Source organism: Lynx canadensis, chromosome E1 (genome assembly GCF_007474595.2).
Source record: "Lynx canadensis isolate LIC74 chromosome E1, mLynCan4.pri.v2, whole genome shotgun sequence".
NCBI classification, from domain to species: Eukaryota; Metazoa; Chordata; class Mammalia; order Carnivora; family Felidae; genus Lynx; species Lynx canadensis.
In genome coordinates, this window is record NC_044316.2 from 10,195,827 (window position 1) to 10,217,426 (window position 21,600).

The 21,600-nt window shown below is 44.8% G+C and overlaps 1 protein-coding gene across 1 annotated transcript in view; it reads right to left on the minus strand.

Annotated features, from left to right (window-relative positions):
* Window positions 1–3,218: 3,218 nt before the first annotated feature.
* LOC115501668 (multidrug and toxin extrusion protein 2-like) overlaps window positions 3,219–21,600 on the minus strand; it is a 59,387-nt gene continuing 41,005 nt past the window's right edge. Inside the window, exons 10-16 of the mRNA XM_032591204.1 lie at window positions 18,980–19,088; window positions 18,343–18,418; window positions 13,684–13,753; window positions 12,145–12,277; window positions 5,152–5,246; window positions 4,067–4,121; window positions 3,219–3,764 (exon numbers count right to left, since the gene is read on the minus strand). Coding sequence (XP_032447095.1) covers window positions 3,535–3,764; window positions 4,067–4,121; window positions 5,152–5,246; window positions 12,145–12,277; window positions 13,684–13,753; window positions 18,343–18,418; window positions 18,980–19,088 — 768 coding nt within the window. The 3' untranslated portion in view covers window positions 3,219–3,534. The remainder of the gene's footprint in view (window positions 3,765–4,066; window positions 4,122–5,151; window positions 5,247–12,144; window positions 12,278–13,683; window positions 13,754–18,342; window positions 18,419–18,979; window positions 19,089–21,600) is intronic.

The following is a 21,600-nucleotide window of genomic DNA, read 5'->3' on the forward strand; positions in this document are numbered from 1 at the left end:
GCAGTTATCCTTGTGACCTCAATCTTTTGACAGATCCAACAGACTGACATTCAGTCTGTTCAGGCGTTCTCTTTGCTATTGGGATAGCCACGTCTGTCTGCAGTTTCTGATACAACAGCTTCTAAATTCCTTGGAATTTGCTAAGTGATGGGGGCGGGGGTGAGAGGAGCATCTTTTGTTATTCGTGATAAGCCTCTTTCAACCCCACCTGAGCTTATGCTAATAAAGTTACTGCTGGGGAGGGGGGGGCCCCTTGATCGCTTCAGAGCAATGGACAATAGAAAGATCTACCATATGACAGAAAGGGGAGCGGGGCTGGAGAGGAGTCCAATCACCAATGGCCAGTGATTTAATCAATCACACCTGTGTAACGGACCCTTCGTAAGAACCCCTGAACAGGATTCTTAAAACTTCGGGACTGCTGAACACATCGAGGTGCCGAGAAGGGGACATGCCAAGAGGGCATGAAACCTCTGAGCACCACCGATGACCCCTGCACCTTCCCCTATGCATCTCTGCCATTTATCTGTTCCTGAGTTGTATCCTTTGTAACAAACCAGGAGTCCTACGTAAAGCATTCTCCTGAGTCCGGTGAGCTGTTCTAGCAAATTGCCAAATCCAAGAAGTGGGTCATAAAAACCTCCAACTGACGGTTGGTCGGTCGGGAGGAGTCTGGTCGGCCTGGCCTTGCAGTTGGCTTCTGAAGTCTGGGTCAGTCTTGTGGGTCTGAGCCCTTAACCAGGGGGTCTGACACTGACTCTGGGTACTTCGTGTCAGAATTAAATGGAATCACCGGACATCTCAGTTGGTGCTGGGTGGTTTGGAGAATGGGTTGTTGGTAGAGAAAAACCCACACATTTGGTGTCAGAGGTGACAAAGCAGAAATAAATTCTAGTGTTCTTCGTCGAGGACAGGGGTGATGACCTCCAAACTCCTTACATGTCACACTGGAAACAGTCTTCTATTTAGGTTTTGATTTCTGCTAGAATATCTTTAGATTCCAAGAACACTTAAATTTTTTTCCTATCATGTGGCGATGGACTCTTAGATATGATAAAAGCAACCAAAAAAAAAAAAATGGACACACTGGGCTTCATCAAAATGAAAACTTTTCTGTGAAACAGAGGACACCGTCAAGGAAGTGAAAATACAACCTACTGAATGGGAGAAAATACGGATCTTACATCTGACAAGGGTCTAGTATCCAGAATGCACATATGTGAAACTCTCAACAACTCAACAATAGAAAGACAACTCAAGGGGCGCCTGGGTGGCTCAGTCGGTTGAGCGTCCGACTTCGGCTCAGGTCATGATTTCACGGTCCCGTCTGTGAGTTCAAGCCCCGCGTCAGGCTCTGTGCTGACAGCTCAGAGCCTGGAGCCTGTTTCGGATTCTGTGTCTCCCTCTCTCTCTGACCCTCCCCCGTTCATGCTCTGTCTCTCTCTGTCTCAAAAATAAATAAATGTTAAAAAAAAAAAAAAAAAAGACAACTCAATTCAAAAATGGGCAAAGGTGGAGGTGGGGGCGGGGGCGTTGCCTGGGTGGCTCAGTTGGTTAAGCATCTGACTTTTGATTTCGGGCTCACGTCATGATCTCACAGTTGGTGGGATCGAGCCCTGCATTGGGCTCCTCGCCGACAGCACCAGGCCTGCTCGGGATCCTCTCTCTCTCCCTCTCTTTCTGCCCCTCCCCTGCTTGCGCACACACACTCGCTCAGAATAAACAAACTTAAAAAAATAATGGGCAAAGGACTTGAACAAACATTTCTCCAAAGAAGATAGACAGCTAGACAACCCAGTGAAAAGATACTCAACACCATTTGTCATCTGCATTTGAAATGGAAACTAAAACCACAATGAGACACTTCACAGCCACTCAGATGGTATCATAGTTAAAAAAAAAAAAAAAACAACACAAAATCACAAGAGTATGAAATGTACAAAATGCCACTGAATTATACACCTGAACTGGTTCGTTTCATGTTATGTGAATTTTAGCTCAAAAGCTTTCCTGTCTTATTCTATAGCATCCTGTCCTAGATCACGGTTGCAATATTTGGTATTGGCCCTTTGAGGATGTAAGTTTTCTTTCCCTATAAATGTCTTGCACTCTGGCTCATCCGGTGGGTTTCGTGGAGGGAATCCCCAATATTAGTAATGTTTTTTAGGATTTTCTATTTGGGCTGCTCAAACTCCCCACAGAGACCCTAAAAATCTGCTTGGATGGGAGCAGCTGTAACTGCCAGCATTTGGGGAGCTGAGCAGCAGGAGAGAACAGATGTTGATTCTTTTTTTTTTTTTTTTTTTTTTATTTCTGGGACAGAGAGAGACAGAGCATGAACGGGGGAGGGGCAGAGAGAGAGGGAGACACAGAATCGGAAACAGGCTCCAGGCTCCGAGCCATCAGCCCAGAGCCTGATGCGGGGCTCGAACTCACGAACCGTGAGATCGTGACCTGGCTGAAGTCGGACGCTTAACCGACTGCGCCACCCAGGCGCCCCCAGATGTTGATTCTTTTTTTTTTTTTTTTTTTTTTTTTTTTTAATTTTTTTTTCCAACGTTTATTTATTTTTAAGACACAGAGAGACAGAGCATGAACGGGGGAGGGGCAGAGAGAGAGGGAGACACAGAATCGGAAACAGGCTCCAGGCTCTGAGCCATCAGCCCAGAGCCTGACGCGGGGCTCGAACTCCCGGACCGCGAGATCGTGACCTGGCTGAAGTCGGACGCTTAACCGACTGCGCCACCCAGGCGCCCCCAGATGTTGATTCTTTAATAGGAAAGTTGCCACAAAAAATGTGTTCAAAAGCCGAAAACTAAAAGTTATCATTTAGATAGATTTTATAATATCATTAGCACACACTGAAAAAAAACAATTTTTTTTTTATTTATCTTGAGAGAGAGAGAGACAGATCGTAAGTTGGGGAGGGACAGAGAGAGGGGGAGACACAGAATCTGAAGCAGGCTCCAGGCTCCAAGCTGTCAGCACAGAGCCCGATGCGGGGCTCGAACTCACGAACCGTGAGATCACCACCTGGGCCAAAGTTGGACGCTTCACCGACTGAGCCACCCGGGCACCCCCACGTCGGCACACGTTTTCAATTTTAAGGTGTTTATTTTATAAAAGTTTATACGGCAATACCTGAGACAGCACTTGAACAGGCACTTAATACTCACTAACAAGATTAAATACGATAACCTAGAAATACAAACAAAACTGATCAGCCATCAAGTTTAGAGGGCAACGAATTTCCCAAAAGAAAGAAGATATTCAGTGCAAGAGTACAGAACACTTAGGGCAGGGAATATCAAATCCACAGACTCACCACCCATGATAGAGTTAAACGTTCGGGAGAAACTTAGAACTCCTTTCGTGATCTCCAACAGGATGGTGCAGATTCTCGGGATAACTAAGAAAACATCACTGATATCCTTTCCATCCACAACTGGGAGGTCACCTCCCAGGCTTCATATATCACAATAATTATCACGTCTAGTGTGTGGGCTGCTGCTAATTCTTCTATTTTAGCCAGGCTCACTGAAAAACTCTTATGAAAATTCCTGCTAAAAGGGCAACAACAGCAACAGCTAGAGCCATTCCACGATAGAAAATCAGCTGCTTCACTGTCAAAACATCCCCAACGGTGGCCACCGCATACTGATTGTTTTCTTCTATCACCATTAGCTGCAGGGTCTGGCTCTCGGATCTGACGATAGCAGGTAAAATCACTTCATCGGTGACTTCTTTTTCCAACACGGGCAGATCTGATTGCAGAGAACAGTGGAGCATACACTTACGTAGGGGGTTCAGAAATAAAGGGATATTATGGGAAGTTGCACAAGAATGCATCGTAAACGATGCCGTCAGTTACCGGCTGGTACGTGTGAAGTTACATGAAGAGCGTTTCACAGGAGAACCCAGAGTGGATCTCCCCATTCTAATAAAGGCAGAGACAAGGTTTATTATGCAAGAGAGCAGGCTCTCATAAACTAAGCAACTCTGGCCACACTAACCCGTTTCAGGCTCTCGAGGCAGAGCGAGTGCACTAGACCATGTCCTCTGTTACCTGTTGGTGCAGGCGTGGCCTCTTTGATCCCTTTCACACCAGCTCGAACCTGTGCCTGAGAACAAGTGGCATGTAAGTGGACAAAGCGCAAGTCAGGTTAAGCTAGTACTCGTGTTAAAACTTCATGCAAGCTATCGCTAAAGGTTTCCACCATCCAGCACGGTCCTTTTTGGGCCTGAAATGCCGGTGACCATACGATGTAACACTCAACAACCACTCTTCTCCCCAGTGCTCTGCTCACAATAATGTGAAAAGCCACCTGCTGCTCTAGTTGCAAATGTAACATTTTTTGCACTGTGCACGTCAGCGTTCCTAAGCACTGATAGGAGGAATAAAGTCTAAAGGCAAACGGTGTTATCACATAAGGATAGTTTATGGCCCAACTTAATACCCTGTACACTTCACTTCCTCCACGAATCACACTATGCTACGGAAGACATCATACATCACGATGAGGAGAGCCAAAGCCGTGAGAAACCTGGAGGGGGGACAAGAGGTAAGCAGTGACGCTTGGCGCACCTGAGCTCATCCTCCCGTCTCCTCATCGGTGACACCGCCCCTAAGCCGGCCCCCCATCCATCCCATCTCAAGCCTCGACAGAATAAACGGGGCTCACAGTTCAACACGGAGATGCCCACTGAGTCAAGAGCCTGTCCTCTCCGTGCAGGGTATGGCTCTGCCCCACCTACTTCCCACCGATCACAGGTGCTCTCAAGCATATGGAAAACACGGACCAAAAATGTCGGTAAAAAGAGGCCTAAAAACGCGTAACAACTCAGTGTAAGTCGGGGGAAAAGACGACTACTCTTCTAAGGACTGTTCTACGAAAACAGCAAAATATTTCCTAAGCTAACTCCTTGCTGTTGTTGTTGAGCCCTAGTTAGCGGATCCTGCACTGGCCCTACACTCAGAGGAAAATGCGCTGAGATGGGATGTTCTTGGCCCCAACTGTCACCTTAGACCCTTTTCACGGGTCAAAGGGAGTCACGCCGCCCGTGGCATTCTCGGCATTCTGACCCGCGAAGAGTCCTTCCGGTGCCGCGCGACCAGGCAAGAGCCTCGCTTCTCCAAGGACACGCTCTTACCTGCTCTGCAACTCTCTTCCAGTCTGTCCTCCGGACGAGCACCAGGTAGAAAAGGGCTTGAAAGAAGACACAGACTATCAATCCAGACCAGAGACCTAGGGGTGGAGGGTGAGAGTCACGGCTCAGAGGTCCTTCAGTTACGCTCCCGTCGTCATTAACGTGCTTCCCAAACTTCTGGATCTACACGATAAACTCCGGTTAAACTAACTCCCCCGAAACTGAGACAATTTCGGGCCAGGATTAGACTCAAGCTCACCGTGGGTGCATAGGTGGCAAGCAACGGACCCACGAAGAGTGAAAACGGCACGAGCGTGTCCGCCGCTTCATACGTTGACTGTTTAACAAACATTTACTGGCTTTGTCTGTGCCGGGCGCTGCCTGAAGTGCTGTGTCTAACACAGAACCGAACAGGCTGACGGGATCAGTGCCCTCGTGGAGCTTCTGTGCTGCTGGGGGAGACACGGGGCAAACAAGGGAGCAAACGTGACGGCTGGCAGGGTGGTGAGGGCCGTGGGAGACGCTGGGCAGAGCGCTGGAGGGGTGGCCTGCGGCCCAGAGGCAGGGAGACGGGCAGGTGGCCGCGAGGGCGAGGAGCCCGCTGTGACAGTGACAGGACAGGCCCTGCAGGCGGAGGGAAGAGCAGGCCTGGCCCAGGGGAAACCGGCCCGCAAGTCCCAGGAGCGGGAAGGCCAGTTGGGAAGGAGCAGGGGAGCGACGGAGTGGAGGGGAGAAGGTCAGGGAAGCAGGACATGATGATGGGCGTCTGGGCCCAGAAAGATCGGGGTTTGATTCCAACCCTAATGGGAACCACCGAAGGGCTTAAGACTGGTGTGTGCATCTGTGGATGGGAGACCTGAGGTTTTCAGAAGCCCACTTTGGGTTTTTCTGTTTTTTAATGTTTATTTATTTAAAGAGAGAGAGAACCAGTGGGGGAGGGGGAGAGAGGGAGAGGGAGGGAGACCGAGAACCCCACATAGGCTCCCTGCTCAGCACAAAGCCAGATGCGGGGCTCAACCCCACGACGGTGAGATCATGATGGAGCTGATATCCAGAGTTGGACGCTTTACTGACTGAGCCACCCAGGCAGCTTGCAGAAGCCCATTTTGAAAAAGATCTCTCCAACTGCTGTGTGGAAAAGCTTATTGAGGATATAAAGGGATCCGTGAAAAAAAATGGTAATGCCAACTATTTATGAGAAGAAACTATTTAAGCCACTGAAATAGCATTGTGTACCAAAGTAGATATTTCATATGAATAATTTCACTACGAAGCAAGCTGTGGAGGGATGAGTTGGAACATGGTATAAACTGGGAGTTGGAATACTAATTCATTCATTCCATGTCTGTGGCCCCACACTAGGGAAAAGCACAGTGAGGCTGGTCCTCTGTAGACTCATGCTGATTAAAACTTCCCTTCAGTTGAGAATTAGGTGGACGGGCAGTTTACACACTTTGATCAAGTGATTACATTCCTAGGAACCCGTCCTAAGGAAAGATTCAGAAACTTTAGTAACTCATACACCTACGATGCTCATCACAATCTTATTTATATAGAGAAGCAGTTTAAGTGTCCACTATCGGGAGCATTAAGGAAATGATGCAAGGAAATATTAGAGGTCCTAAACACCACGTCTTTAACACAGAATAGGGGAAAATTACACATTCAGTAAAACCCTGCATTTGTGAAAAATAGAAAAAATACCGGAATAAAAAACAATTTTAAAATAGTGAAATAAAATACACTGAATGCCTCTGCCATTATATCAAGGCAGTGTAATGAAAGGTAATTTAATTGTTTACACTTAATGTATTTTCCCAAAATTTCCATGCCGTTAAAGTATAATTTTAATAATTTAAAAGTATCTTGGGGACACTGGGTGGCTCAGTCAGTTAGGCATCTGACTTGACTTCAGCTCAGGTCATGGTCTCATGGTTGTGAGACTGAGCCCCACGTTGGGCTCTGTGCTGAGTGTGGAGCCTGCCTGGGATTCTCTCTTCTCTCTCTCTTTCTCCTCTCTCTCTCCTTTTCCCTCTACACCTCCCCCTTGTGCACTCTAAAATAAATAAACAAAATCTTCAAAAGTTATTTAACAAACCTGCGAACCCACTATGTACAATTATAAAAAGCATATTTGGGGCGCCTGGGTGGCTCAGTCGATTAGGCATCCGACTCCAGCTCAGGTCATGATCTCGCAGTTTGTGAGTTCGAGCCCCATGTCAGGCTCTGGTGCTGACAGCTCAGAGCCTGGAGCCTGCTTCGGATTCTGTGTCCCCCTTTCTCTCCGCCCCACCCCTGCTTGTGCTCTCTCTGTGTCTTTCAAAAATGAATAAACGTAAAAAAAATTAAAAAAAAAAAAAGTATATTAGTGAACAAAAAAAATGAGGGAAATCTGACATGTTGCTTACTCTAAAGGAGCTTAGAGTCTAATAAGAGTGCTTTTGTGTGTTTTGTTTTTTTAAGTAAAGCTGAATCGTAAAGCCCCAGCAGCTTATTAAGGGCAGCGGCTCTTACGATTTGGTTGAACAGTATTTTCTCTGGTGATTAGGACAGTGCTTGGTAGCACTAGGAGAGAGTAATAAATATTTGGCAGTCGTGTGTCCCAAATAGAGAATGAAGCCCAGCCTAACGTTAATCAAATGCCCCACAGGCCCCCAGCCTGTACCTGTCATTAAAAACACAGATGACATTGGGGGCGCCTGGGTGGCACAGTTGGTTAAGCATCCGACTTCAGCCAGGTCACGATCTCGCGGTCCGTGAGTTCGAGCCCCGCGTCGGGCTCTGGGCTGATGGCTCAGAGCCTGGAGCCTGTTTCCGATTCTGTGTCTCCCTCTCTCTCTGCCCCTCCCCCGTTCATACTCTGTCTCTTTCTGTCCCAAAAATAAGTAAACGTTGAAAAAAAAACAAAAACAAAAACAAAAACAAAAAAACACAGATGACATTGAAGACAGTTCCTCATTAAGCCACCAAGTAACATTTCCAACCAGTAAGATAAACTAAGCACCTGTTTGTGTGGACACAGGGAGGCTCTTATGATAGCTAGAAGATGAAGATTTCGCAGAGAATAAAGAGCAGACTCAAAATTTTTACATAGTAAAAATGTACTGGTTGACTACAGAAAAAAAGGAGCTATCTGAATACGAACTAAAGCATTCAGTCAATCCTCTAATTAGACTATTTTTTTTCTTAAGGAAAATAAAATTCAGGCCTGGTGGCTCAGTCGCGTAAGTGTCCGATTCTCGATCTGGTTGGGATTCTCTCTCCCTCTCTCTCTGCCCCTCCCTGCTCATGCTCGCTCGTTCACTCTTAAAAAAATACACGTTCAAAAATAAAATTCACTGTTACTGAAAGCTACAGAAGATACAGATGTGAATATATATGTAGAAAACACGTATAACAACTTACCCCAAAAGCACATGATAAATTATTTTGTACAATCCTATACATTTAGAATCTTGATAAAGGATATAATTTCCAAAAAAAACAAAATAATAATAATTTGCTAAAAGAGAGAGAGACAACATGCACCACCAAGGAGGCAAATTATCTGGGTTCAAATCTTTTCTCATCACTTACTATCTGTGGGACAAATTACTTAAACTCTTCAAGTTTTAGCTCCTTTGTGTTTAGAATGGAACTTGTGGGAAATATCTTATGTGGTCATCATCTAAACTTAAGTGACATTATATACACAAAAGGTTAGCATAAAAGCTCTTTATGAATATTGTCTCACACCATATGAATTTCAGTTTTTTACAGTTTTTAAACTTGAAAATAAAAGTACTGTAGAAGAATATAGAAAAATGTTAAAATTGTATAAGTTCTTGCCACAATAATAAGGCAGGAAAAAGGAAATAAAATCCATTGAAATTAGAAAGGCGGGCAAGAATATACAACGGGGAAAAGAAAAGTCTCTTTTGGGGAGCACCTGGCTGGCTTAGTCAGTAGAGCATGCAACTCTTTATGTCAGGACTGTGAGTTTGAGCCCCACATTTGGTGTAGACATTACTTAAAAATAAAATCTTAAACAGAAAACACATTTTTAATAAATGGTGTTGGGAAAACTAGACAGCTACATGAAAATGAATGAAACTAGACCACTTTCTTATACCATTCACAAAAATAAACTTAAAATGGCTTAAAGGCCTAAATGTGAGACCCAAACCATAAATCTCCCTATAGAAAACATAAGCAGTAATCTCTTAGACATATTTATGGATATCTCTCCTCAGGCAAGGAAAACAAAAGCAAAAACCATTGGGACTCGACCAAAAGAAAAAGCTTTATTAGCACAGCAAAAGAGCCCATCAAAAACCACAAAGGCAATCTACCAAACGGGAAAAAAATATTTGCAAATGATGTATCTGGTAAAGGGGTAATACCAAAAAAATATAAAGAACTTCTGTAACTCAACACCAGGAAAAAAAAAACCTGGTTAAAAAATGATCAGAGAACCTGAATAGACATTTTTCTAAAGAAGGCATACAGATGGCCAACAGACACATGAAAAGGTCACTAATCACCAGGAAAATGCAAACCAAAACCATGAGACATCACCAGTCAAAACGGCGAAAAAAAAACAGTAAAAAAAAAAAAAAAAAAAAAAAAGGCAAGAAATAAAGTGTTGGTGAGCCTGTAGAGAAAAGGGAACGTCATACACTGCTGGTGGGAATGCAAATCTGTGCAGCCACTCAGGGAAACAGTACGAAGGTTCCTCCAAAAAGTAAACACAGAATTATCCTATGATCCAACAATCTCACTTCCGGGTATTTACCCAAAGAAAACGAAAACACTAATTTAAAAAGATATATGCACCCCTATGTTTATTGCAGCATTATTTGTAACAGCAAAGATAATGGAGGCAACCCAGTGTCCATCAATAGATGGATGGATAAAGAACATGTGATATATATACACACAATGCAGTATTATTCAGCCATTAAAAAGAATGAAATCTTGCCATTTGCAACAGCATAGATAGAGCTAGAGAGCACAATGCTAAGCAAAATAAGTCAGATTAAGACAAATATAGGATCTCACTCACATGTGGAACTTAAGATATGAAACAAGTGAGCAAAGAAAAAAGAAAAAGAAATAAACTAAGGAATAGATTCTTAACTATAGAGAACAAGTTGATGGTTACCAAGGGGAGGTGAGTTAGAGGGATGGGGGAAATAGGTGATGGTGATTAAAGAGTACACTTACCACAATGAAAAAGATAAAATTTAAAAATTAGAAAAGGAGTAAAATTATTTAATTATGACTTGATTCAATACGTAGAAAATCTTTAAAAATCCACACATAGGGGCACCTGGGTGGCTCAGTCAGTTGTGACTTTGGCTCGGGTCATGATCTCACAGTTTGTGGGTTTGAGCCCCGCATCCAGCTCTGTGCTGACAGCTCAGAGCCTGGAGCCTGCTTCAGATTCTGTGTCTCCCTCTCTATCTCTCTCTCTCTGCCCCTCCCTGGCTTGTGCGCTCTCTCTCTCTCTCTCTCAAAAATAAATAAATAACTTAAAAACATTTTTTTTAATTCACACACACAAAAATACTACAGCTAATAAATTCAGTAAACTTACACAGTCAACACACAAAATTAGTTGTGGTTTAAAATACCATCAATGAACAATCTGAAAAGGAAATTAAAAAAATAGTTCTAGGGGCGCCTGGGTTGCTCAGTCAGCAGAGCGTCTGACTCTTGATTTCAGCTCAGGTCATGATCCCAAGGGTCATGGGATCGAGCCCTGCTTCCGTGCTCCACACAGTGCCTGCTTAAGATTCTCATTCTCTCTCTCCCTCTGCCTCTATCCCCCACTTGTGCTCTCTCTAAAATATCAATGAAAAAAATTATATTCACAATAGCATCCAAAAGAATAAAATATCTAGGAATAAATTCAACCAAGGAAGCAAAAAACATCGAAAACTACAAAACGTTGCTGTAAGAAATTAAAGACCTAAATAAATGGAAATCCTGTGCTCACGGACTGGAGGACTTAAGATTGCAATATTCTTTCCAAAGCAGTCTGTAGATTCAATGCAATCCTGATAAAAATTCTAATGGCTTTTTTGCAAAAAATGGAAAACCTGACCCTCAAATTTATATGGAATATTCCAAGGGTCCCCAAACAGCCAAAACAAAATTAAAAAAAGAACAAGGTTGCAAGGCTTACACCTCCTGATTTCAAAACAGTAAGTTTTGTAGTAAACACAGCTATAGTAATCCAGAAGAGAGTGGTATTGGTTTAGACAGAGAGACCAGTGGAGGAGAACAGAGAGTCCAGAAATAAACTCCTACATCCGTGGCCAACTAGTTTTCGACAAGTGTGCCAAGATCATTCAGTGGGGAAAGAACAGTTTTTCAGTAAATGGTGTTCACTTCATCTAGGTAATTCATCATGTCTCGGGTCTGAAGCTAACACATTACTACCTTCGGGCAAGCCAGTTCTGGCGAGTGCGTCAAGGCTCAGATGTCCCCTCCAACCAGTGAGGGAACTCACAGGTGCTCACAGGACTCAGTTCTTCTCGCCTGCAGTACTGAATCCAAATGGAATTACCGTGTGATTACTTAATCCTGGTCTCATCCTGAGGACACAGAGCATGTCTACTTTTTTCAAGACTACCTTTCCAGGGTTTTGGTACAGAGAAGGCAGAGGAGTAACTATTTTGAGAGAAAACAATTCCGCAGGGGCTACTTATCAGTCAACTATTTTTTTTTTTTCTAAGTTTATTTATTTTCGAGAGAGAGAGAGAGAGCTAGAAAGCATGAAGGGCAGAGACAGAGAATCTCAGGCAGGTTCCACACCACCAACGTGGAGCCCGATGTGGGGCTCGAACTCACGAACCGTGAGATCACGACCTGAGCCGAAATCAAGAGTGGGATGTTGAACCGCCTGAGCCACCCAGGGGCCCCTTAAGTCAGCTAATTGATATCTCAAGCAGCTTATCTTAATATGACAAATGAGATTTGAGGTTAATCACTGAGGAATCGAAAACATACCTATTATCCCAAGTTTTGCGGCAAACATCAGAGATACTCCAATGGGAAAACCAAACACATAATAACCGATGGCGTTCATGATAGCACCGATCTTTTGTTTTCCTGTACCTCGCAGGATTCCACCACAGGTGCCCTAAAGAGAGGAATGCCAAAACCACCATTATAGCCGTTTACCTACCCTCGTGTCAGGTTCGTGAGAAATATTACATTAACACATCCCAGGTTTGGATGTGATCACACAGTTCTACCTCAAAACAAGAACTGCACATTACGTAAGAGATAAAAACGTTTTGCTTCTAAAGTTACGTTAACGACAATAAGCTATAGCGGCTTTCATCAGAAACCCACAGGTAATGTTATTCAAATCTTTGCTTAAAAATATTTTGTAAGTGTATGATTAAAAAAAAAAAAAAGTTTAAGGTTCACTGATGGAAATCTCAGCAGAAACTAGTCTGATATCATGGCTGAAAAGCAGGAATGGGACCATGGGCTTCAAAAATGCCCAGAGTCAGAGTGGTGGCAACCGTCTTGTTCTCTTCCACACTGTTCTTACCACAGCTGGTATTCAATCGGGTATCACACCTTCAGACTGGTAACAATAAAACGGAAGAAACTCCTTGGGGGAAAAAGAAAGGTGGCAAATGGACCTAGAAATCAAGTCATGAGGGCTAACTGCTGAAATTGGGAAGACGACTCAAGGCATGATCCCAGGGTACAGCAGAAGGGTCTTCAAACTCCTACAGACCCACAGAAGATCAGCCTAGAGAAAGACTCTCTCGTGGCCAGAGTCAACTCGAAGGTGGCCTGGCCTGCCATGGACAATACAGTAGATACGGGCCTGCTCACGTGGCTAAGAGTCACACAGGGCATTCAGGCCCCAGATAAAGAGGACGCTGGATAGCTCTGGTCTCTTCTACCTTGAGATGTTATACTCTAGCGTCACCCATCTTTCCCACAAGCGGTGAAGAATGCTTGAGGCAAGGGGCGCCTGGGTGGCTCAGTCGGTTAAGCGTCTGACTTGGTTCAGGTCATGATCTCACGGTTCGTGAGTTCAAGCCCCGCGCCGGGCTCTGTGCTGACGGCTCGGAGCCGGCTTCGGATTCTGTGTCTTCCTCTCTCTCTATCCCTCCCTGACTAGTGCTCTGTCTCTGTCTCTCAAAAATAATAAATGTTAGGGGCGCCTGGGTGGCTCAGTCGGTTAAGCGTCCGACTTCGGCTCAGGTCACGATCTCACGGTCCGTGAGTTCGAGCCCCGTGTCGGGCTCTGGGCTGATGGCTCAGAGCCTGGAGCCTGCTTCCGATTCTGTGTCTCCCTCTCTCTCTGCCCCTCCCCCGTTCATGCTCTGTCTCTCTCTGTCTCAAAAATAAATAAAAACGTTAAAAAAATAATAATAATAAATGTTAAAAAAAAAAAAGAACACTTGTGGCAAGAACCCTCTCTTCTCAAGGATGAAATCACATATTTAATTCAAAACTAGAAACGCAAAACAAATCTTGCTACGCATATTAGGTGGGGGTAAAATCACTCCAGATACTCACTGCAAGGGCATCAAATAGATGAAAGGGAGCAAAAATAGGCATCACTTGGCTCACAAGGTAAATAATATCTCTGTGGGAGGAAAAGAAAGTGGTCAGTGACCCCAAAATTACATTTAAATGGAGTATATTAATTACTACTGATCTGACAAACCTAACTAACGGATCAGTAATTCAGTGAAAACACAACTTTTCTATTTGACAAAACGAGTACCCAATAAAACCTCACTAAATTTTCTTAGTTAGAATCGAGGGTAAAAGGGGCATGGCCTAGGCTGCCACTATAGAGGATAATTATTATTATTTTTTTTTAATGTTTATTTTTCAAGGAAAGAGAGACAGGGTGTGAGCAGGGGAGGGGCAGAGAAAGAGGGAGGCACAGAATCTGAATCAGGCTCCAGCCTCCGAGCTGTCAGCACAGAGCCCGACGTGGGGCTCGAACCCCACGAACCGCGAGATCATGACCTGAACTCAAGTCGGTCGCTTAACCGACTGAGCCACCCAGGCTCCCTTAGAGGATAATTCTTAAAGTTTTGCTTAGGAGTATAAAAACATGCAGGTTGGAAAAAAAAGGTTTCAGCCTATGGCTGATAATCTTCCTCTGTGAACGGGACACTTCCTCAAAGATGGAGGTGAAGGCCAGTGTTCACACAGGAAACACTTGCCCCCTCATGGATCCTCTGAACTCTGAATATGGTAGAAGGTCCGTCTGGGGAGGGATGACAGTGGGGATACTGGGACTCTGGAGAGAGACACAGCAGAGCTGGAGGGGTCTGAAGCCCCGCACGACGGGGGCGCCTGGGGGGCTCAGTTGGCTAAAGCATCCGATTTTGGCTCAGGTCAGGATCTCAGAGCGTGAGTTCCAGCCCTGCGTCGGGCTCTGTGCTGACAGTTCTGAGCCTGGAGCTCCTGATTTTGTCTCCCTCTCTCTCTCTCTCTCTCTCTCTCTGCCCCTTCCCTGCCCATGCTCTGTCTCTCAAAAGTAAATACACATTTAAAAAACAAAAACAAAAAAGAGAGAGCCAATGTGGTTGGAATACATGAAACAGACTATCGTACTCTCCCCAAAGGAAGTTTTCTGCTTCCCTACCATTCGCCTTAAAGGGGAAGGTTGCTGGTCAACAGGTACCACCAATAGAGACAAAGCCTGCAGTCAGCCCTCTCACCAGAGGAGAGACCTCTCTGGAATAGATCCATAGGACTGTGAAGTTGCCTCATGGTACACTATCCCTACTAACCAAAATGGTCTTTCATTCAAACACAGACATTAACCCAGTGTTCACCGGACTCGGAAGAAAATCAACAGCCCGCACACAAAAAGGACAGACCCAAATGAGCATGCAGAACAGGTGACACAAAAGCCACCACCGAATCCAAGGAACAAGGAGTAAATTGGGGAAAAAAAATGAAACGAAAAAATATGAACACTACAGGAAAACATTCTGTTTGAAGACTGAATAATGAGATAGACATGGCAACATACTAAATTTCAATTTGAAAGATAAAGTTGAAGAAATGACCCCAAGCACAGAGGAGGAGAGAAGAGACAAGTCAGATTCATCCAGAAGTTCTACCATTTATATAAATATCCCAGAGCTAAAGAAAAATCCAGTGCTTCGGACTGAGAGTCTACAAAGTGCCACACCAAATAAAAAATATTCACCTATGCCTAAGCATGTGCAAAGACACAAATAACATCTGGAAGATTTCCAGGAAAAAAAAAAAAACTACCCTACGATATGGATTAAAAGTCAGATTAGGGGGCGTCTGGGTGGCTCAGTCACTTAAATGTCCGACTTCGGCTCAGCTTGTGATCTCGCGATCTCGCGATCACAGCCCATGTCGGGCTCTGTGCCGACAGCTCGGAGCCCGGAGCCTGCTTCGGATTCTGTGTCTCCCTCTCTCTCTGACCCTTCCCAGCTCATGCTCTGTCTCTCTCTCTCTCAAAAATAAAAACATCTAAAAAATTAGAAAAAAAAAAAAAAAGTCAGATTAGTATGCAAAGTCTATATCCAGGTGACATGACGGAAGCTGATGGAGGAGGAAGCTCCAAGAATCAATCCTTTTACCAAAACAATGATTGAACTGGCCAGAAATGTCAAAATCAACCATTTTCACAACTCTGGAGTCGAGTTGAAAACTTGAAGCACGCAGTGCTTCATGAAGAATGAGCCTAGTAAGTATCCATGAATTTTGGGGTTTCACAGACTAGCTGCCATTTCCTGTCCCCTGGTCCCATGGCAGGCAGGTGTAGGGATGGCTGCCTGCATTCCTGGTGTGGCTAGTTGGTGGCATGTTGGACAATAAGGATCTCGTGCTCCAAAACTCAGAGTTGTGGGTTTTGATCTCCTTGGCGGTTCACTACGGGCCCAGCACAGAGGCCGCTTCCCACGCAGTGCCTGTCAGATAATTGAGAGAGCCAGAACTTTTTAAAAGTGTTTTCTTATTGGATTAAGGCATTTGAGGAAATCTGCCAGGCCACTGGCTCACTGAGGAGACAACAGACACCACACATGACAAGCAACATAGTCTTTGTAAAACAAACAAACAAAAAAAGTGGTTTGGAAAAATCACTAAGCAAACGGGACAACTGCAGAACAGCAATGCCTGAGGAGGGAGGAGAACCTAATCTCCAGAGCTATTGTGTTACAATATTCAGAATGTCATTTCAACATAAAATTACAAAGCACACAAAGAAGGCGACGTCAATAACATCCCCGGCTCCCAGCTCAGCAGTAACCTTGATAAGGAACAGTCCCTATTTCCAGGACTGGAGGAGGAAGAAGGAGCGGAACCTTTTCAAAGCTTCATTCCCAAGGAATAGCCATTCTTTTGCACAGAGACCACCTGTCAGGTTGTTCCTCAAAAGACTCCCCTTGAAACGCTGTCTTTATTTCTCTGGACTCAAACCTGGCCAGTGCTCCAGCTGGTCTCTGAGAGATGTCCGCAGGCAAATGTTTTAGGTGCTTCTGCCTGAAGCACTGGATAAGAGTTGGCACAAACGAGACTAACCGACAAGCTCGGCAGGAAAGGCTGGGCAATGAGACATCCATAGGGGCTTCAAAGCTCTGACCCGTCCCTGGGAATCTAAAAGGCCACACGCAGGCATATGACTGGGTATGTGCTCAAGAAAGACCGGAGAGGGCCTAAGCTCTCACCTCTGGCTGAACTTGAGGCTCCGCACAGGCAGGAAATGAGGGCGAAGGCCAAGCTGTAAACTGCCTGGCCGAGTGCTGAAGGCTGCCCTGATACGTGCACAGAGAGCCCCTCCGCAGAGCGGGAGGTAAAGTGGGATGCACGTAGCTAAGGAAATTTGGTCCAGTAATTAGCCGATCACCAAGCTAATGCAACAGAGACTTTAGTGGCCACACCGGACAAAAAATACAGACTTCACCAAATTAGTTCATAAAAGCCACTAAGCCAGCAAGCGGCAACAAAAAACCCTGGGGGGGGGGCGCCTGGGTGGCGCAGTCGGTTAAGCGTCCGACTTCAGCCAGGTCACGATCTCACGGTCCATGAGTTCGAGCCCCACGTCGGGCTCTGGGCTGATGGCTCGGAGCCTGGAGCCTGTTTCCGATTCTGTGTCTCCCTCTCTCTCTGCCCCTCCCCCGTTCATTCTCTGTCTCTCTCTGTCCCAAAAATAAATAAACGTTGAAAAAAAAAAAAATTAAAAAAAAAAAAACCCTGGGGGGTGGGGGCGGTTCTGATTTCCAGAACTGCCACATTATGATGTAAAAAATGTCCAGTTTTCAACCAGAAATATGAGTCATGTAAAGAAACAAGAATGTATGGCACCTGTACGGAGGGAGCAAAACAATTAATAAGACCAATCTCTGAGGGTGCCCAGACTTTGGAGCAAGAAAAATCCTTAAATCAGCTACTTAAAAAAATTTTTTTAATGTTTATTTTTGAGAGAGAGAGAAAGAGAGAGAGAGAGAGAGAGAGAGCGTGCGCGCAAGTTGGGGAGGGGTAGAGAGAGAGGGAGACACAGAATCGGAAGCAGGCTCCAGGCTCTGAGCTGTCAGCACAGAGACCGACAAGGGGCTCCAACTCCTGAACCGTGAGATCGTGACCTGAGCTGAAATCAAGAGTCGGACGCTCAACCGACTGAGCCACCCAGGTGCCCCTCAACTGAGTTTCTTTATGAAAGTAATCTGAGGCAAACAGTGCAAATCACTGAAACCTTTTCATAAATAGGATCTGGTTTATTCAAAAGACACTTCATTATATCTAAATAACTATGCAAACACAGAATTACAGAAAATGCAATAAAATTCAACCTAAGACTGAGTCAGTGGTTTATATAAATTCTACCCTTTTGATTCAGGCATCATGCTGTCAGCGGGCTCTGGACTGGGACGTGCCTTTCTGGGGACGAGGACATGCCATGTGCTTTTTCTAGGTATTTCTGAGCAGAACCAGCATTGAGCACAAGAGAAATGCCACTGGGGCTCGATAAATGAACGAATTGGGTACTGGAGGAACGGGGACAGTGCCCATGGGCTTCCTTCGTCCAATTTCATTCAAATGTAGTACCGGGGTTCTCATTGCTGGCTGCCCTACTTCCCGTGAAGCAAAATACTCACCTCTTAGAACCAGAAAAGTACAGTGAAAAAAGAAAGCATAAAACGGAAAACATCCTTCTAGAAGATGGGTACATACTTGTCACTGGTAAATACATAGGCAATCACATCCTTCATCGCTGAGAGTACAATGCCCACTACGAGAGCGCAGACACCTGGAAAATACAGAAACAGCAGTGGGAAGTGACAGTTCTCCCAAGTAATAAATCCAGTCTCAGGAGAGACTGGCGTCAATGATTTCAGAAATGTCCCAATTACAAGTGTTTATTACTCTCTCTTGAAAAGAGCAAGGAAGTCCTGATTCTGACTCCTTTGTCTAAGGCACATTCATAGAAAAAGATGCTCGGTGAGATGTCTATACAGTCAGAATCTTCTCTAACTGCTCGGATTCCAAACCATTAAAACTGCTCGAAGAGGCAGTGGTCCAGGGATATGGAGACTCAGTCACACAGGCTTTGGTCAGAAAACAAGCCCGCGTGTGATAACAATCTGAAGACTTTTCAGTCTTACCAAGTGTACCATTTCATTGGTACCCGGTAACGGAAAATCACCATGAGAAGTTTCATTTTGCTGAGTGACCTGAAAAGGGCTTAAAGAATATTCTAGCAGAGGCCATATATATAAATCCATTCCCCAGAGAAACTCCGAAACGTGTACCGTAACCTATCAGACAAAAACCCGTACGGACGCCAGAGAGCGGACCTGCTTCAACTCACCCGCACACAGGAGAACGGTGATGCTGGAGTCCCGAGCCTGCTCAGCATTCCCTGCCCCCAGAGCATTGCCCACTCGGACACTGGCCGCCACAGCAAAGCCAAGGGGCACCTGAGAACCAACAATCACAGATCGTAAGAAGTCAGAGGGCCTGCAAGAATGCTAGTGCCCTAGGGTCCAACCACGTGAGAACCCTACACAGAGACAATCATCCGTGTTCTCGAACTGGTTCTATTACAGCTGAGCTGTGTGACCACGATCCAATCGCTCAGTCCCGCTCACACCCAACCTCTTCGTTCCTAAACAAGGACAGTGGCTGCCCTGACTGCTACCTGTATCCCATCCATCAGGGCAGAACCTCGTAATGCAGTGGGATTTCAGGGCAAAGCACCTCCTTCACTGGCCAGACACGTACCATTGAGACTTAATTCAATCTAGCTGCATTCCACGAGGTAAGATTTAATGCATTATAAATACAGAGATAATTTGTAAAAATTAAATGAACCACACGGAAAAGCACTTAGCTCAAAGCCTGGCATATAGTGTAAGAACCTGATGAACGCTGAGGAAATCTGACTCCATTAACTCCACTGTGTCCAACATTCCATACTTCTAATTATCCAGGACACTGAAATGTGCCTCCAAAATATCATTTTTCATCATTCATTATGGAAATCCGAAGCTATAAGCTTCCTTGCTCTTACACAGACCATTAGTCAATCTCCGAAGCCGTGCTCTTGACCTCCTGTCATTATCCTGTAATAAATACAGTGCTGCTCTCAGGAGCTGTTCGGATAACATGGGTTGTATAGAAAACTCTGGTTTTCGCTGTCATGTGTGCCGACAATTTATACACCAGCTTTAACTTCTCATTCCTACTAGAAACAGCATCCTCCCGACCACCTCTAACTTATTACTGTTTTGAGAACTAGCCTCAGTTGGTAAAAATACATATTTGGTTAAGAACTTGAGAAACCACGGACTGACTCTGTAAAACATTATAAGACTTGCATGTCCAGAGTATATACCTAATTGTCTTCTGGTTCAACAACAAAAAAAAATAAATAAAAAAAATAAAAAAAAAAAAGATGGACAACTAGCTCACAGGCTTAACTCTCTTCCCTCCCAAACACCATTAAAATATCAGTCAAGATGCTGCACAGAAAAGAAGTTCATTCACACATCACTGAGAAGACGAGAGCAGACTGGCTTCTGGAAGAGGGGAAGTGATGTCATCACCGCAGGGAAGAACCACAGGAAACCACAGTCCAAAATACAGACAGGCGGAGGCCACATCCTGCTAGCTGTTCTCAGTGCAGCGTCAGGAGGCTGGAGGCTTCAGGTCCATCAGCGAGGCGGTGGTGAGTGGTACTCAGGGAGATCAGATCCACTACGAACAGCACAGCCAGACCCCATCGCCTACCTGGTCCTCCCTCCCAGCCCCACCGCACACAGAAAGACTAGGCTAAAGGTAGAAAAGCAAAGTGGGAGAGCTCCCTGCATGGTGTGAGCACCTCAGAACCAAGCCCTTCTTGTAGTGTCCTGGGGACAGGTGGGACATGGGAGGGGAGGTCAGACTGCCTGCTCCCTGCTCCTTGCCCACAAACCCTAAAGTGAAGATGCCACATGACAGAGACACCTTTGGACTCGGCTCCCTACCGGTCCTTCCCATTCAGGGGAGAGGTCTGTTAGAGAAACATCCCCAGATAACAAGATCAGAAAAGCCACGCCAGCCATTTATTTTACCAATCAACGTATTCACTCTTTCTTAAATGTAGTCACTCTTTCGTAAGTACAAAGGGACTAATAAAGATCACCAGATCTTTGAGGAAAACCAAAGAACATATCTGCAAAAGAGACCAAGATAAATAAAAGACCAAATGACTTCAGAGGAAACAAATGAGGTGACTCAGAGAACAGAAGAGAATGTTTGAAGGTTCCACTTCGTATCCAAAGATATTTAAAAGATAACACAGCAGAAAAGAAAAAAAGAAAAAAAAAAAAAAAAGAACAGGTTCCCATGAAGAAGGGACTGTAAGAGAAAAAGAAGGGGTTCTTGGAAACTAAAAACCAAACAAAAAAATTTAATTACAAAAAGACAAAGATATTTTCTTTTTATTTTGGAGAGCATGCAAGCAGGGGAGAGGGGCAGAGAGAGAATCTTAAGCAGATTCCATGCTCAGCATGGAGCCCAAGACGGGGGTGGGGGTGGGGGGGCTCAATCCCACAACCCTGGGATATGACCTGAGCCGAAATCAAGGGTTGGATGCTCAACCGTCTGAGCCCCTCTGGCGCCACGTTTCTTAGTGGATGAAGAAAAACCAAGTTCAATACTGGAGATCAACCTCCACCCAATAGGCAATTAAAAAGAGAGAACAGAAAAAAGGTACAGAAAGGGAGAAAGAATAATAGTTTTAAAACTTCTCAGAGTTGAGGAAAGCAAAAGCCTTTGTTCTGAAAGGGTATATACCAAGTGCTAATGAGCAGGGTAAGTAAAGAAGTACCTTCGGAGCAATCCGCACTTGAAAAATTTCACAACTACATGGACAAAGAAATAAATGCTAAAACTTTCGAAGAGAAAACCCACGTTGTCACAAAGGAACAAGAACCAGATTAAGATCAA